The 17,797-nt window shown below is 45.9% G+C and overlaps 1 protein-coding gene across 1 annotated transcript in view; it reads right to left on the bottom strand.

Annotated features, from left to right (window-relative positions):
- Positions 1–16,373, bottom strand: part of ephb3a (eph receptor B3a) — a 29,149-nt gene extending 12,776 nt beyond the window's left edge. Inside the window, exons 1-6 of the mRNA XM_070845330.1 lie at positions 16,272–16,373; positions 10,117–10,181; positions 7,189–7,861; positions 4,942–5,097; positions 1,568–1,903; positions 723–847 (exon numbers count right to left, since the gene is read on the bottom strand). Of these exons, the coding sequence (XP_070701431.1) occupies positions 723–847; positions 1,568–1,903; positions 4,942–5,097; positions 7,189–7,861; positions 10,117–10,181; positions 16,272–16,335 (1,419 nt within the window). The 5' untranslated portion in view covers positions 16,336–16,373. The remainder of the gene's footprint in view (positions 1–722; positions 848–1,567; positions 1,904–4,941; positions 5,098–7,188; positions 7,862–10,116; positions 10,182–16,271) is intronic.
- Positions 16,374–17,797: the final 1,424 nt, after the last annotated feature.

Raw genomic sequence — 17,797 nt, 5'->3', positions numbered from 1 at the left:
AGGTCTAAACAGCGGGGTAGATGATGTTGATGTTGACATGATGTTACTGCGATAAGCTTCCATAAGCTCCCTAATAAATGGTAAATGGTCTGTATTTGTTTAGCGCCTTTCTAGTCATTCCGACAACTCAAAGCGCTTTTACATCACATCCTCATTCACACACGAGGAATCTAAGCTGGAGGAAACTATTCTTTCACACACATTCACGCACTGAAGCATCAGGAGCAAGTTGGGGTTCAGTGTCTTGCCCAAGGACACTTCGACATGCTGACTTAGAGGAGACAGGCATCGAACCGCAGACTTCCCGATTGATGGACGACCCGCTCTACCTCAGCTGCCACAGCTCAGAAACGCTCTGCAGTGTTTTTGACACTGTTAAGCTTTCACGCAAACCGGCTACTAAAGCCGGCCTGAACTGGCCCGCCTGGATGCAGGGCTCTATGTATGCCTTATATCTGCAGGGCTTTACGAAGGATTTCGATCAATACGAATGACGCAGCATTTACATCAGCAGATGCTGAGTCTGACTAGCCCATAATCCCCGACAATAGATATTTCTAGACTCTACCAATCCCCCCACACACATGTCACATTTAAATATTACATTTCTCAGCATCCATAAAATTGTTTCTCTGTACAGGGCCGGAAAAGTAGATTCTCAGAGTCAATAAGACGTGAGCTCTGACCTACATTAAGGCACCAGCTAAAAAGTCACAACTTACCCTCTCGTGGTATTTAATCTCGTAGTCGAGGATGACCCCGTTGGGCTTCTCTGGGGGCAGCCATGACAGGCTGAGAGTGTCCGAGGTGGAGCGCATCAGATGGACGGTGGGCACTGCCGAGGGCGCTGCACACGAGGGAGGACACAGTGTGCTTTACACTTTCAAGTACTGGAAACTTTAAGTTCTGAGCTGCCAAGATTTTCTCTTTTCCATGTCAGAAGCCATCACAGTGAGATAATTATTATTAAAAATACTTCAACCTGAACGGTTTAAGAAAAACGGCAACATGTTTCACCTTCGCTGTTCTGCAGGTTATTGATTTGTGACGCCTGAAAGTGACTCAACTGACAGTCATTGTCTCGGGTCCATAAACTGCAGTAAGGTGGATTAAGTGCAGGTTAACTGAAAGAGTAATTACAGCCTGTGAAAGGTGCTGAGCAGTTTGGTTGATGATGACGCTGCAAATAATAAGTGGAGATGGTGAAAGGTGACATTGCCGATGATGTAACGTAAGATGCCTGGTTGACAGTGGGCTGAATGCTGACAGTGGAGATATAAAGTATACTTAACATTTAATCTGCCTTTCCTGTAACTCTGTGGGAAAAAGCTCCAGCCGAGAGATCCCCCATCCGCCGCTCTCACTGAGCTTGTTTAACAATGTTTACTGTTGGTTTTAATGCTGCTTTGGATGCTCCCAGCTCATTAAGATGCTCATTGACACTGACTGAATGTAGGATCTACTAATCAGCCCGTTTCATTGTGATGGTAAGTGGTATTGATCGGGGCAGCTCTATGAATTAACTGTGGACACATCCAACGTCACTGACAGATGATCTTCTACTAACCGGCTTGGTTGGTGGTGATGTTGACTGTGGAGTAGCTGGGCGAGATGGGGTTTTTCCCAGAAACCCCGTTGACGGCCTGCACCTCGAAGCTGTAGCGGGTGTGAGCCTGCAGGTTCCTCACCACCACCTTCCTCTGCCTCAGCCCCAGCCGGCGAGGAGCGATGTCCACGTTGTCATCGCAGCGCGTGCAGGGGCTGCGGTCTCGCAGGCATTTCTTACACACCACGTTATAGACAAGGTCGCCCCTCCCGCCTGTGTCCTCGGGCTCCTCCCACTCCAGGGACAGCGAAGTCTCGTTAACGCTGGATATAACATTGCGAGGCGCTGATGGGATTGCTGCACAAACACACACACACACACACAAAGGTGTTTGAGAAGGTGGGCAGGATAGAAAAACACACAACTGAGGCTTTAGTCATGTTCCCTATGCAGGGCTTACATTATCCTCCCTCAGTGGGGTAGCAAATGTTTTAATATCTCTGTAAGAAGTCAATAAAAGCAAGTACTTCATGTACAGAAGTAGGCAAAGAGTGTAATCCTATTCCTTTTCATGAAATCCTTTTGCACAAATAAATGTTTTAGATTGCTTTACACGCCTCAAACAAATCCTTACGATGAAGCAAAGGGCATAGAAACATGAAAAACACAACAACGGGGAAAAATCCTTCCTGGTGCAATGAATAAATCAACATATTCTGAAACAGGAGGATAAATACAACGTTTGTCATGGACAAACAGAACACCACATTTCATCACTAAGTAATGTTCCTTTACAAGAAGCACAACCCTGTAGTTGCTCCACACTGTAACCCACCCCTATTCCAATGCATAACCCCTGTTGGTGCCCGTGGAACGTGGCTAATCCACTCTTGATAGAAACCCGTGTTCCTGTATCAGAATAACCCAAGGCCTCCACGTCTCAATAAGCAGTGCTGCGTTTGTCAGTGAAGACGAGTGTTTGAAACCTGGATAAAGTATGATAACCGCAGAGGGGGGCAGCAAAGATTGGTTCAGCGAACATGCTTTTCATCCTGTTACTGCCAGAGAAGAGAAGGGCTCTCCCTCTAAGCTTCCAGCAGCTAGAAATTCTAACCTGTCTAAAGCAGAGAGAAAGAGAGAGAGAAAAGGGGGAAGAGAGGCGAAGGCTCTCAGGCCGTCAGCACTCGTCGGCCGAAACCGCCTGTCCTCTGAGCTCGGCTCGCCCCGTTTCACTCGTCCTGTCCTCTCTAATTAGGCAGGCATAGTTCAGAGCGGAGCCTCTTCTAATTGGACACCCATCTAAAACACACGCTGAGCCCAAGCTGCCGGCCATTGACTGGCTGAGCCTCTCTTGTGCAACACACCGCTTCCAACACAAAGCGCAGGCTGCCTGGCACCAGCTCTGACAGACCGCAGGGACAGATCTGTCAGGCCCGTGTGTTTGTGTGTGTTTGCGTGTTTAGTCGGAGGTGGTGCTTGTGTCCCTGCCCGCCTGCCTGTGCGCACTGGTCAGTGTCCACAGTGTTCCTGTGACAAGGATCTGGGGAAGACAGTTGCGGGCCGTGTGTGTCATTTAACGCGGCGAAAGGCCCCTGGGGGGTGATTTTACACGGTCAAGGCAGCACATGTCGCTCTCCATCAGCATGACTGCTGGGACTTCTCTCAGAGGCCTGTCCGCACAGAACAAGCAAGCCTGCCCATGTAGAACAACTAGTCTAGTTAGGAATACATGCAGAGATTTGTTGATGCGGCATGTCAACCAAACATAATTTTACCCTTTTTAAAAATGGGATATGATGGTATTTGACAGATATTTGAGGGCTGGTATTGCTATTGCTGTGCACTGGCAACACTTCAGCGATTCATCATTTCAGAGGGCCCATCGTGGTGTTAAGTTTGTGGAGTCCCAGCTGGTTAACTGTGAAGTGATTTTAGTGTTTCATTCAGTATTGAAGCTATTTTTAGTGACCGCCCACACAGGGATTGCTCAAATCCAATGTCAGTGGCAACATTGGCATTTGTTACCAAAAATGGTTCATCAACGGCTAGCACAACAGAAATATTAAGAAAATCTAAACGTACAAGTTGTGGGCACAATATTAACACATCGTCAACTTTACACGCTGGGGTCGGCAGTTTACTCCCTAATAACCTTTCAGCATGTTGTAATTCGAGTGGTCTGACAGAAAACTAGACTTCTGCAGCTCCTCTTTGCTGTTTTCAGGTTTTAGAAAATCTAGCCAGTGATTTGATGGCGAAAGAGCTGCTATTCCGGCAGTAGCGACACCCGTCTACCCTGCGAGGCAGCACAAACAAGACGAACTTACCAAAACGACAGAAAACGCAGTAAATTAGGAGTCAATATCAGCGAAGCATTTCAGAGATGAAGAACTGTGTGATGACGTTGTTAACCGCTAACTTCCTTTTCCTGTGAAATCTTGTGTATGTAGATTTATAATGAAAGCAGGTGATTTGTGACTATGTTGAATGTTGCTAATAATTTAGCCTTATGCTAACCCTTGGCCAAAGGCTCACACCTGCAGCCATTCAAGTTCATGTTCATGCAGCCAGCTGCGTCAGAGTAGATCTTCTCAGAGGGCTTTACAGGTCCAAAGGTTTGCCCTAATTGCCACTGGTGCTACATGACAGCTGTTAAATTTTGCTGCCAGTCTGAATTGCAGGAAATTTTTCAAATCCTGGCTTTTTTTTTTTGCCTTTCCAGACTGCATACTCGTACTTTAAGTTGATATGAACTTCTTAGCAACATTAGCATTCATTAAGACGTATTTCAGGCCACGCAGTAAGTGTAAGTCCACTACCGACTCTCTTTTTGCTCTGTGTTTGTTCTCTACCAACTCCCGAGGGAAATATCTGACTCTTTAGCTGTAAAATGCTCCACTATGTTCACCAGCTAGTCTCTAACTACGCCTGTCTGTTTGGTGCTGAACAGATAGTGTACAGTGAGATTTTAAAGCTCTTTCACTCCGAACAGCTATCTGCTGCTGCCGAAAACAGCACAATGAGAGCGTGAGAGCGAATCTGAACAGCAAATTTGAGGCCGGACAGCTAAACAATGAGAGAAACTCAATATAAAGCTCCATAAGGCTGAAGGGGGGCTGCAGATTTGAGTCAAGTTAATCACTACATGCCACCCCTTTCACACGGTAACTGTTTTCACATTGTCATCTGATTTTGTAATTAGAAAAATACTGACAACAGCCACTTTATTTTTTTCTTTTTAGTAATGAGAATTTCAACCAAAGCAGCCCTAAAGACAAAACAAACACCAGGGATATGTTCACACATGCTACTCTTACTGTTCTGACTTTTCAAGAGAGACTCAGCATAAGAAAATCTGAGGATCTTTTTTGTCTGTGCAGTAGAGGGTGACTTACTGGTGCAGCCAGAGTCAGGGGGGTCGCTGTCAGCGCGGTAGAAACCACTCTGGCACGGACAAATATTGGCTCCTCGTGCACTGGTGCGACTGTTGGACGGGCAGGGAGCGCAGGATCCCTCCCCGAATTTGGATTTGAAGGTCCCGGGGATGCAAGCTGGATGAGCAGGAGAGAAAACAAAAGGAACAATAAGAACAATAAGAACAAAAAAACCCCAGAAAAACACGCCGTGCTGTCACTTATCTAAAAGACAAGCGGCTGTCACGTCTGTCACAGAACAAAAACTGTACCTGTGAAGTGCCCGCGAAGCTCAATATTTATGGAGAAAATGTGGGTATGTATGTGAGAAACGGTGAGCACTTAAGCATGAGGTCTTATCTATATATTTGCATCTGCTCTTTCATTTCCACTCTCTCTACCAGGTGACATTAATCTCCCCAAAAGGAGAGTCGGGATGACAGCTAACTTTCATGTTGAGGAGGAGGAAAAGGAGGATAAAGATGAAGATAGACTGCTGACAGGAGATTGCTGTTGTCAGACAAACAGGGATGGAGAATGCTTCTGAGAAAAGGGATACACCCTAAACCCATCAATCAGTGTCTGCTCGCTCCTCAGCTCTCCAAAACCACACCGCTGAATACAAACAAGGCCTCCACATGCATGCAGAACAGCTCCATAATAAGCCAATAAATCAAATCAAATGAAGGGACATCGGACTGGACGCGAATTAGCTGAGGAGAGTTATTAGAGAAATATACAAAGTATGGTAATCGTAAGCGATGTGTCCAAGCGATTAATTTGAATTCCAAAGTGTCACGCTGAAGGTTGGCTGATATCGAGTCTTAAGGATAAACCAGCATAAGCCTAGACTAAAGAAGGATTCAGATAAAGGGGATTAGCAGCAAAAGGTCTGGATATATCAGCCTCCAGAGTCCCACGTTTTACTGTTTGCCACATTCCTAACTGGTGGTGTAAAAGTGGGGTCTCTGGCAAACATCTGTCCTGTCAGCGTGAGGGCTCATAAAACCCAGCCAGTGAGAGAGAGAGTGTGATTAACTAGTTAGGCTAAGTGGTCTTTCAGTTTGAACTCAAGTTCCTCCCTAATTCCCAACAATGGCACTTTTAGGGAAATCAGCGCAGCTAATGGCCCCGCATCGTAGCTTTAAAAACCGAGCAATAAAAAGCCAAAGAAGATAAGATGAAAATGGACTTTTTTTTACCCCCCTCTCATAATTCACCGAGACCTTTAGGCTCAACACTCTGTGATCTGATTTATTTTTCTTCTACTACACAATGCATCATCTCTTTCTTTTATTTGTTTGTTTTCCTCGCTTCTTTTTTCGAGGTGGCTGCTGAATCACCCCACTGTCTTGCCTCCATTCATAAACCTCTTTGGAGGACACGATGATTCTCCTGTTTTTGATACTGTAATGTTTCCCTCTCCCCCTCTGCTGTCTCTCCTCTCCTCTCCTCTCCTCTCCTCTCCTGCTCTTCTTCGCCTTCTCTCCATCTCCTGCAGTGTTTGGCTGCGAGCGAGCGGCGAGACTGAGGTAAGAAATGAAATGTCTGAGTGATTAATGTTAGCGTGGCAGTGTTGGCTCACGTTGGTCTGAATGGTGTTAATGAGTGTGGCCGCCTGTAGATTAACTAACGGGAGGCCGTGGAGGAAATTACACTTCCTCATCGCAACCGCTTGCTGAAGCCCCAGAGAGCTTTTTATCAGGCATTGGCGGCAAGCTTTTAACCTTGAGCCGCCAAATGGCAACGAATGAGCTCTCCTGCGCATGTTAGACACTATTTCTCACGCCCAGGTGAGAGGAGGCTTTGCTTGTCTGTCTTTGACTTCCTGCAGCCCCCCCTCCTTCCTTTCATTCTTCTCCTCTTGGCTGCTGTTTCCATCCCATCTTTGGCAATTCGCACATTTTAACTCACACTATCTCTCTCTCTCTGTTAATATCTCTCTTCTCTGGACTTCTGCCGCCTTTTCTTTCTATTATCTGCGTTTTCCTCTTCCTTCTGTGCCTTTACGCTATCTTTCTTTCCCTGCCGTCCTGCTCTCACAATATTTGTATGCTGCTCCTCTCTGCAACACCTCATTAATTCATACTCTCCTCCACCCTCCTTCACCCCCTTTCAGGAGCCACACAATAAATGCAGAGAAGAGGGCACAGACTGAGGTGACTTGCACTGAGCATATAAAGGAGGTTTGGTTAAATAAAAGTCCAAACGTCTGTTAAACACACATACCCTGGCACTGGGTGCCGTCCGCAGAGGGCTCAAAGCCAGCGACGCAGGTGCACGAGCCCACTGGAACCATCCACTCGCCGTCCCCATTGCAGTACAGCTTCAGAGGGACGGACACCTCCATGGCGTTGGTCACGCAGGCCCCCGGAGCGATCACTAAGGAGGTGGCTTCTGCCCCTGTCGCGGTCTCAGGGAAGACGGCGAAATTGGCAATAGTTGTGGAGCACTTTTTGAAGAAGACCCTGACTGAGATGAGAGACATGCAGGCGCCCAGGTCCTGGAACGCCAGGTAGAAGCCTGCCTTGGACAGCGGGCCGAAGCTGCGCACTTTGGTGTTGATCCTGCCCGCCTCCAGCAGAGAGAAACTCTCATCTGGGGCAATAGTATCCACCTTCACGTAAGGGTTCTCCCTCCACAGAGGGCTGGTGTCTGTGGCCGTGTCCCCCTCTGACTCATAGTAGAACAGATTAAAGGTCTCTTTGCAGGAGCCGGGGATGTTGGGGATGCTGGCACAGTCACGGACGGAGAACTTGAGCTCCACGTAGACACGCAGTACGCCCTTGCGGGGGATAAAGTCTGTCCTGAGCCAGTTGTTCTGGTTGGGCTGTCGGACATTACACACCTGGTAGGTTCTGATGGGGCTCATGGAGTCGTCGTAGCCGCTAACCTCCTCCCACTGTGGAAACAACAGAGACGCACTGTGACAGAGGAAGAGGTGACAGCAGGGAATGTGGAAAAATTCAATACAGCGAGCACCGTGGACGACTGATGCAGACAGTGTGGAGACGAGCAGAATAGTTTTAAGAATAAAATGAGACTAAATTGAATTGATTTCCTGATAGTTTTTCTCCCTGCGACATAGTTTTGTTCCTCATTCAGCGACAAGTGAGCAACAGCACAGACTCACTTATCCAATATGTTAATGTTACGTTATGTTAATTAATGTTGAGTAATGTTCGTGCATTGCAGTGCATCCTAATGCAAACCATTCAAGCACAGAGGGCATTCAAAGCAGCAAAGAGACGTCTGACACAAACAGAACAGAGAAATGCAGCACATGCACGCTGACACGCGCGTTCCCACGCTGTGTTGTGCACATGTGGCCCGCGAGGAATAATTTGCAGCTAAAATGCTTCTAATTGCCAGAATCATTCAGAAAATTTCAATCATTACGGATTATTAATAGAAAACATTTTCCCATTAAAACACATTTCACACATTATGCCTGTTTGACTAACAGTCCTGATGCCGATCACGTGTCGGGGGTTTGGAAAACGGGGACGTTGTGCAGCTAGGATTGTCACAAATGTGCCCGATAGGCATTTATTTAACTCTACAGTGGCTATTACACAAACCAGAGACACACTCTATAACTATAAGTGCTGCAGCGCAATCAAAATAGCCTCGAGATTTGGTTTCTATTACATATAAATTTGCCATCTGTGCTACGAGAGTTGAGAGCATAAAACTGTGCGTTTTAAAATGGCAACTTTTGCCATACATCTAGAATGCAAACAGCGAGTTATTTATTAAAATGGAGATCTAAATGCAAGGCTGTCAGTATGATTGCACTGTGGCAGCACTTCTGAGCACTTGAACTGATGCAGAATATATTATATATATATAATATATATATTTTCTCATGCCTACACATATAGCCTGAGAGGAGATATTTGCATCTGTTGTGGTTATTATACCGCGTGGACTGATGTCTTTTTTTACATCATGTACCTTGGAGGAGTCATTTATGGACTAGCATGACATGGACAGGACTTTTGTTTGTGTGTATGCAAAGAAATCAGAATATTGTCCCTGTGTAGCTTTATATGTTGTTAACACAGGTCTTTACAGGATATGATAAACGGCTTCATTGGTCAATAAATTTAGTCCATTAGAAAATAACCTTGTGAGGAGTCAATCTTTTTTGATTTTTTTCCCATTTCCCTCTTGGACTGAATGCTTAGTTTCCATAACAAATGAGTTTCCCAGAAATTGATTATTTCAACTGGAAGAAAATAATGCATAACTCATCTCACGTCTCTGAGCTCCTGTGCAATTTATTCCCAAACGATGAGCCCAAGAGTCAGCATTAGATGTCGTAAATCACCAGCAACACGTTGATGCACTACCTGACAAATATGATAATTGCCGGGCCCCCGAACGTATGGGCTTGTCAGGCGCGAGGAGAGGGGCTGCCTCGCCAGTCGTGACATATGACTTCATGGATGCTAGGACATTCAGAGCCGGCCCTTGTAGGGAGAGGAAGGAGGAGGGCTGCCGAAGATCGTTTCCATGGAAACCCACCATTTCCATTGACTGACTTTGCGCTCACGTAGCGAAGACAAATTACACTGGCCGGGAGTGGGGGAGGTCTGTCAGGCTGTTAGCCCTGGGGTCAAATTCATGTTGTTTTATTTTCTCGCCATTCCTATAGGGGGTATCAACTGAAAACCTTAATTCCTGCCTGTAATGCGTTCGTGGGCCCATATTATAAAAGACACAGACACATGCTTTCAATTATCAGGCTCTCTATCCTGGGGAGACATGCAAGGTACGGCCTACCTAATAGCCCATACTCACTGTGGGGATTTGCATCGTGTATCTTCGTGTTTGCTCATTTGCTTGTTGAAAGTACTATATTTGTTCGTCAAGCTTTTAACATTTTCTAAATACTGACGTCTTTGATTTTCCTCCACACACTGACACACAGTGTGCTTCTCATTTGCTTTTTAGTATCCAAGAAAGCAAACATACACTGCAAAAACAAAGACATAAAACAGTAGGAGGTGTGCTGTTCAAGGCAGACTGGGCTCTATTAACAAGCAAATGGAACAAATGTTGTTAAAGGGAAAAAAAAAAAAAAAAAAAAAGGGAACACAAAAGCAACACACACACACGCACACACACACACACACACATCCACACACTCACCCCACTCTCTGGGAACGTGGTCCAAGCCAGCTCTGTTGTTGCCCACCGACTGTCCATAAGGGTTTCTGCAAAAAAAAAGAGAGTAGGAGGAGGTTGACAAACCTGAATAAAATGGTGGAAGGAGGAAAAACCAAATTGTTGCACAGCATTAAGCAGCATACACAAACACACACACACACACACAAAGGATGCAGGTAAAACTTCCTCTCTGTCTCTTTCATAACCTGCACCCACATGCACTCAGTTTTTGAAAGCACTGACAATCATAGCATATCTGTGATGCTGCCTAATTAAGGCTTTCTCTCTCTCTTTGTGTTTGGCACTCGCAAATGCAACCCTTTCAAAATTCATTTGTGGAACTAAGAACAAAGCATCCTCCAAGATGCCTTCAGTAGGAAATATTCCATTAACTAGCACCGGTTCAGAGAGGTCATATAAGCACAGGGAAATTTAATACAACTCTTTTAGGGGGAGGCTTTAACCCGAAATGCCCGACGGCACCTCAGTGCGACGCGTCTCGGCTCAGATTTGTCGAATCTGAGTTAACAGGTGAGCCGAGCAGTTGTTTTCTTCACCTAGCTGTTTACGACTTTGCGAGGAGGCGAGAGCTGGAACGGCAATCAGCGGAGAGGCAGAGAATAAACAGCAAGATCAATGAGCATTGTTGTCTGGCTGTCAATCGCTCGTCACCTGAGCGGCGGTCCAGTGAGTTCATCCCACACCTCAGAAGAAGAGACCCCTCTAGAAGTTGTCTCTCCACAGCTGTGGCCGCGTTGACTCCCATTGTTCCCACTGTTGTTGGCACATAATTACCGAAACAATTACACTTTCTTCACAGAGACTCAATGACACGACGCCTGCTGTGCACCATTTGCTCACAAGTCGTTGATAACGGCGCTAAAAGAGGGTGCGAGAAGGTAAACAAATAGCAAGTCCTGGGTGGGACAACAGCAGCACTCTTTCCAAAAAGCACGGCTTTGTTCTGCTCTCACGATGTTGTCCTAAAAATACAATAAAGATAATAATGTTGTATAACACTGACGCGCTGCTTTAAAAGGCAGAGGACAGAGTCGGTGCAGAACACGGTGTCTTTGGCTTTGGTGTGTCAATAGTAGAAGTTGTTTGATTGAGTGGATAGATCACTGGCCCATCTGGAGCTGCTGAGCTGAGATGTGCGCGCTGTTTACAGTCTGTGCTGTAAACACATTAGAGAGACAACAATGGCTGTTCTTCTTTTTCTTCCAGGACGAGAGATAACGAACACTGATCTCACCTTCCAACAGCATAGATTAGATCTGCGGTGGTGTGGAGAGTCGGGCAAATTAGTGTTTTTATTGGAGGCGAGGACCCAAAAAAAAAGGCATCCAGTGATACTTGAACTGAACACATTTGTCGCTCCTCACTTTAGTGCTTCATGAGGTCACATTTACACTGCCGTCACAGACAAGACCAAAACCAAGTAGGATGACTTCCTAGTTCTTTGTTTCTATGCAAATGAGCTTGGCTGTGTGCTTGAGTTGACAGCTAGTGTTTGATGTGCAGTCCTTCACTACAGCAGGTATGAAGTGTTCCCGGCACGTACTGTTCCCCCTCAAAATAAAACCAAGCTGGACAGATCATTGTCCACCTCAGCCTGCAGCTCAGATCACATATACTTTAGAATAATGGTAAAAAAAACACACATTTAAATATGCTTATTCACAGTTTAGAATCAGAATCAGTTTTGGTTTTTCCACTGCTCTTGCACATAATCAGACAATTATAAAAAAAAAATCATTTCATCTCAGCCTTTTTGAAAAGGATAGGTGCAACTGACTGTTAAAAATCTTCTCTCTTACATCGAGCTAAATGAGATCAATTGATACCATCCTCGTGGTTATCAGCTAAATATGAAGCCACTGCAGCAGCTGGCTACTGAAGAGGAAACAGCGAGCCTGGCTGGATAATAAAATAACACCTCTGAAGCTCAGTAGATTTTATTTCTTTAATTTGGACAAAATATTATTCTAAGAGCACCAAATGGCTGTTTTATAAAGGCTTGTGTCAGACTGGATTTAGTTCCCTTTGGACAGAGCGAGGCTAGCGAGGCTCTTTCCCCCTCTTTCCAGTCTTTGTGCTAAGCTAAGCTAACCGGCTGCTGGCTCCCATCGTCCCATCTAACCCTCAACATGAAAGCAAACAAGCGCATTTCACGAAACGTTGAACTTTTCCTTTAAGCAGTGCAAAACTAAAACCTGCTTTAAAGCCTGACTGGGAGCAGGATGCATCATGAATTCCTGTTTATCACCATTAGGAAATGATGATGAAGTCACTGTGAGTTTATGCGATTAGTTAATGGATCATCATTAATCAGGCTGCCACATGTAAATGTTTGCATACGACTGCCAAAACATCTTCATACTTCTACGAGAGCAGGTACACTTCTGTCTTCAGCTGATCGAACGTGCGACTCTGAAAACCAATTTTCTGTGTAACAGGATTCCAGCTAGTTTTACATATCAATTAGTGAATGAATTGCATTTGAATTAACAAGCAAAAACTAATCACATGAAGTTCTAGTCGCCTGATCTTTTCTCGAGGGTGAGCGACAGGAATCGTGCATTAGTTTTGCAGCCTTGGCCAGAGTTTATTTATGTGCAGACAACAGTGTTTTAAGAGGAGAAAAGTGGGCTGGTGGGTTTGAATAAACAGATGATTAGTGCTGCATAAAGTTAAAATAGTGAACTTTAAAAAGGAGAAAGTGGCTGCCTCCATCTTTGTTGACAATGGAGATCAAATTTACCTCTGCATAATGTTTAATAAGTAATATGTATGAACAAAGCAAATGTACATTTGCAAGCAGAGCCTTAAATATAAAATCAAGTCCTGTTATTCATTAATGAAAGTGTTTTCTATGTGGGGACGTGAGTGACAGCAGCTAATAACTTAAATTGTCGAGCCCGAATATGGGATTGTGAACAAGGTTGTTTTACTGATTAGCACAACTTTCAGCCAGAGAGGAGGGACTAATCAGTGAAATCAGCCACTGTTGTCTTTGCTCGGCTTCACTCGGCCCACTGTGGCTCACGGCTGACTGAGTCCTCCTGGACTACACGCAGCTGATCCAGACCGTCCCCTGGGTGTCTGATCCGGCGCGTCACCCCTTCCCTTTTCTGTCCCAGTGCCCAGAGGCAACAGAGACAGAGTCGCTCAGCCTCAGCTAACCACAGGTCTGGGCTGATGCTCCTTTAAGCAGGCTTCACCTCACACAGTGTACATGCAGGGGCAGCAGACGGACCATTCCACATCTGTAAAAACCGGGTTCAAGCACCCGTGTAAGCAGGATTTCACCCCGCCGAAGCACTCCGCAGCAAGGTCCTGAATCCCGAGCAGCTATTCCTGTCTCAACCTGACCTCTGACCTCGTGTGGAGCGAGATAAAACAGAATTTCTCTACAAAGATTTTCAAAGAATCGTAGTGTTTTTATTTAAAAAAAACCTATTATTAGCCAGCAGGAGGAGATGACACTTTATATCTGCAGGCTTAACATCTGAGTCCAGGCTCGCGTGTTGCTCTAAAGCACTCAACTTTCAACATGAAAAAGGTTATCGCTCGCCAACAACTCTCCTCACCAAAGTGTGTTATCGTCAACTCACTAAAGCCTAGAAAAAAAAAATGGGAAAAAAACAGTTGGGATTGAAAAAGATCCCATTTGTTCCACAGTTCTCCCCCCTCCTTGTCAAGTTTACAGTGCCTCTGAGATCGCCTCGCTGCTATAACTCAAATCCAGAAATCCACCACCCCCCTCCTCCCATAAAACTACAGCAGTGGTGGAGTCATTCTGCCCCTGGGGTAAGAAAACAATGCTGCAGTGGGAACTTTAGAGCATCACCACCCGTGGCATTTACCATTTTTTTCTGATCCCCCGCTGGAGCCAAAATGCCACACAACTCTGCATTCTCAGTGCGCTCACACATGCTAATGTTTTATTCACTTTGTGAGAGCGGGTGCATCATGAAAGGGAGGCCTCGCCTCGTACTACACTGACACTGCCAACGAGCAAACATATGAAATATTAACAGCCAAACATCATCATCAGCGATCGGAGAGGATGATCAATTGCGCTTGTATTGGCGGTGCGAAGAGGCTCCAACAGCTGACCTCTGAGCTCATTCGAAGCAAAGGCTCATTTGTATTTAAGCACACATTTCTCTCTGCAGGATCACAGCCATAACAGTCATGTGTGACGGCCAGGTTGAGGTTTTTGAACAAGTCAAGCTGATCTAATTCGATTTCTCTCCGGTGCCGCTTGAATCTGCTTTTACAGGTCAACAAAAAAAAAAATCATTCTTGTTGATATTCTGAAGCACAAAAAAAGCAGAAAAATGTGAATGAAGCTCTGTGTTAATGTGAAAATCTGCATCTGAACGCTCGGTGCCTGACGCCTCTCCTACAGTCACACACACACACACACACACACATATATATATATATATATACGAAGTCCTGCAGATTATTTTTCCAAAATGCTTTGTGAGTGGTCATCCATCTAGTTTACGGGCTTTTAAAATAAGAGTACAGTAAACGCCGACTGTAAATGAGAGTAATAGTCCACAACATAAAAATGTCACAGTCGCTGAGGCTTTTACTGCAGTCTGTTGGTGCGAACTGGAGATAAGTCATCAACTGTGGCTTTTGTAAATAAGCACACACTTCAAGTTGCAGTCCAGCTTGCATCATCCATGCGCAAACACTTGCCAATCTGAAAAATTCCAGATTCAAGCCATGTGTTTAAAACGCACTGAGTAAGCAGCTAAATAAACGACACGCTGAAGAAAAAAAAAAAAAAAAGAAAGAAAGCTTCTCTCCCCTCATTTAAACCCAACCGATGATCTGCCCTTCATGTTTATCCCCAGAGGACAAACATTAGTTAACCCCTGAGCTTTAAGTAACAGTTCGTGGTCTGGTTGGGGGAAGGGTGGTGGTGGTGGAGGTGGTGTTGGGGGGGGAAACTGGGCTGATCATCACGGCGTGAGAGCCCACTGGGACTTGGAGGGGGCTGCTGCCGCCGCATTGATTTACTTGCTGACACCAGAATTGATGAGGGATCGGTCTGGCCACGGTCCACGAGAAGCAGATTGGACGGGGAGGGAGAGAAGGAGAGAAGGAGAGAAGGAGGCGAGGCAGAGAAATGTGGCTACAGCTCAGAGAGAGAGAGACGAGTTGCTGGGTGGGAAGCAGCAGAGGCGAGGGTGGGCTTCTCCCTGGAGCGACACTCCCCCCGGTGATGGAGAGCTTCGGGGGCTGCAGCATACTTGTTAAGCCATTGACCTTTAATTCACACTTGTCATCTAATATGTTTTACATGTGTGTCCCCCCCCCGCGGTGCTCCGGGGGCCCCGGACTGATCCGCTGTGCCCTCAGCGTCTACGCCACTGATTGGTGGCTGAACCCAGCAGCAGGTTTAAAAACCCTTTGGCATTCATCATGTGAGGAGTGTGTTCCTGTTTTACAGTGACAGTGCAGGGACGCCCCTCCGAGCCGTCCCCCTGGTGTGGATCTAACCTCTCTGGTTGCTGTGGGCAGAAAAGGTGGGGCAGGTGGGCATCCACACTCAGCTTGTGGGTGTGACAACAACAGGGACAATAGCAACAGGGCAGTCCTTCAGCCGCAATGGAAACACTGGGATATCATCACACACACCACACACACACCACACACACACAGGGGGAACGAGGCGTGCAGATACATGTGTACATGGATTACAATCAGAGAGCAGATTGATACTCAGAGGAATTACCTATTTAACAGAGCGGGTTACATTAGCAGCTTTAATTAACCAAAACACGAATGGAGTCTGGCTTACAGATGTGATTCCACCGTGCAGGAGCAGCGTGTTGCAGCTGACCCCGATAGGATTCAAATTGTCACAGAGAAAAATGCACACTTTTGTTCCTCTACGTGGTTCCCTTGCATTCACTGTCTTTTTTTTTTTTTGATATATCTCCCCCCTCTATCTCTATCTCCCTCTCTCTCTCTCTTGGGTGACAATGAGGTGGTTTTGATGCCAAATTCTAACGCACCCAAACAGCCCATTGTTCACAGACGGGGGGCAAAAGTAGTCATAATAATCATAATGATTATAATAATAATGATAATAATATAAAACGACGTACCTTCCACAGCCAGCACCACGGGGACGATGAGGCTGCACACCCACAGCAAGTAATCCATTGTCATAAAACAGGCGTTTGCAACATGAATAAAGGTGTGCAGACTGGACCCTCCGGATGGATGGAGACTCACACGCAGGGCGCCGCAGCAGAGCTTTTTGTTCCTCCCCCGATTCTCATGTCTCCATGCGGGCTCTCACCGCCCCATGCCGGCACAATCCTCCCCAAGAACCGAGCGCCTCCTCTCCTTATTTTGCATTCACCCGGGTCCCGGTATTCCTCTCCGCTCTCCTCCGGAGTTGTGGATGCGGTGCTACGCTGCGCCCTCTCTCTCTCTCAGCCTCGTTACCTCTCCGCGACTTTACCCACAGCGAGCCGCCGTCCAGTCCAGGGGCGCATGTCTCGGGCCGCGGCGGAGGATGGAGACCCGGGGGTGAGGAGGTGTGAGCCCGCAGGGAGGGAGGGAGGGAGAGGGAGAGACCGCCGTACTCCACTTTGACCAACTCCGCGGGGCTGTTGCTCGTCTGCGAGGGATGTGCGTCGGAATGGCAACGCTGGGACAGAGACACAGAGGGGGCTGGAGCTCCGGCACGGTCAAGGCACACAGGACGGACGGCACGCTTCCGGTCAGGATTTTCAGAATAATAGCAGGCACACATGATATGTATTATTTCATGTATTAGCTTAAGGATACGTTTCTTGGTTCTTCTTTTTATTCTCTAGATATTATTATTATTATTCTATTTTGTTTTTTATCATCAGTTTAGTACATGTAATAGGGAAAGCATTGTATCTAAATGTGAAGACTTTGTATTTCTGTTTTTGCTGTATACTTGTATGTATGTTAATATTGTTATGTATATAGTATTCCAGTTTTTAAAAGTTACTACGCATTTCGATTCTTGTGCATCTGTGGCTGCTGTGATGCATTGATTTCCCTGCTTGGAATAATTTGAGTTATTAGAAAAAGCCCTTGACGAAGCTACATTTTTGTTAAATGTAGAAATAGGTTTGCTCTTTTTTTTAAAATTATAATCCACCCTCTCCCACATTAGATTATTATCATATCTAATTTAGCTATTTGCTCATCCATGAAGCACATTTTCACAATAAAATCTCACAGTCTGTCATCATGATACCTTACAGGAAAAAATAAATATACTGTTACTTTGTTCACACTGATATTGATTAAAGTGTGATTCAGCGCTGAGTCACACCAGGTGGTAAACAGCATCTGTTGTGGACACAAGATGACTTCATCCTAACCAGTGTTTCCCCACAGCAAATGGTTTTTAATCACCTTTCAGACTCCCCTGGAGTGACATCACTGATGAGCACTACACACACGAGCTATAGTAATGTGCGCTTTTATTTTGAAGTCCAAAAAGATACCTTTCCGGTTTTGTTCTGAATGCGTCTGTGCTGCTTGACGCAGCTGGCGGGGGGGCGCGGAGGATGAGAGGAGAGGGTGAGGAGCTGGGAGAAGAAGGAGGAGGAGGAGGAGGTTGGCTGGTTGGTTGGCCGGCAGA

The sequence above is a fragment of the Pempheris klunzingeri genome, chromosome 15 (assembly GCF_042242105.1).
Source record: "Pempheris klunzingeri isolate RE-2024b chromosome 15, fPemKlu1.hap1, whole genome shotgun sequence".
Lineage (NCBI taxonomy): Eukaryota > Metazoa > Chordata > Actinopteri > Acropomatiformes > Pempheridae > Pempheris > Pempheris klunzingeri.
The sequence above is the reverse complement of the archived record's forward strand: the minus strand, read 5'-3'. Positions and strand labels throughout refer to the sequence as shown.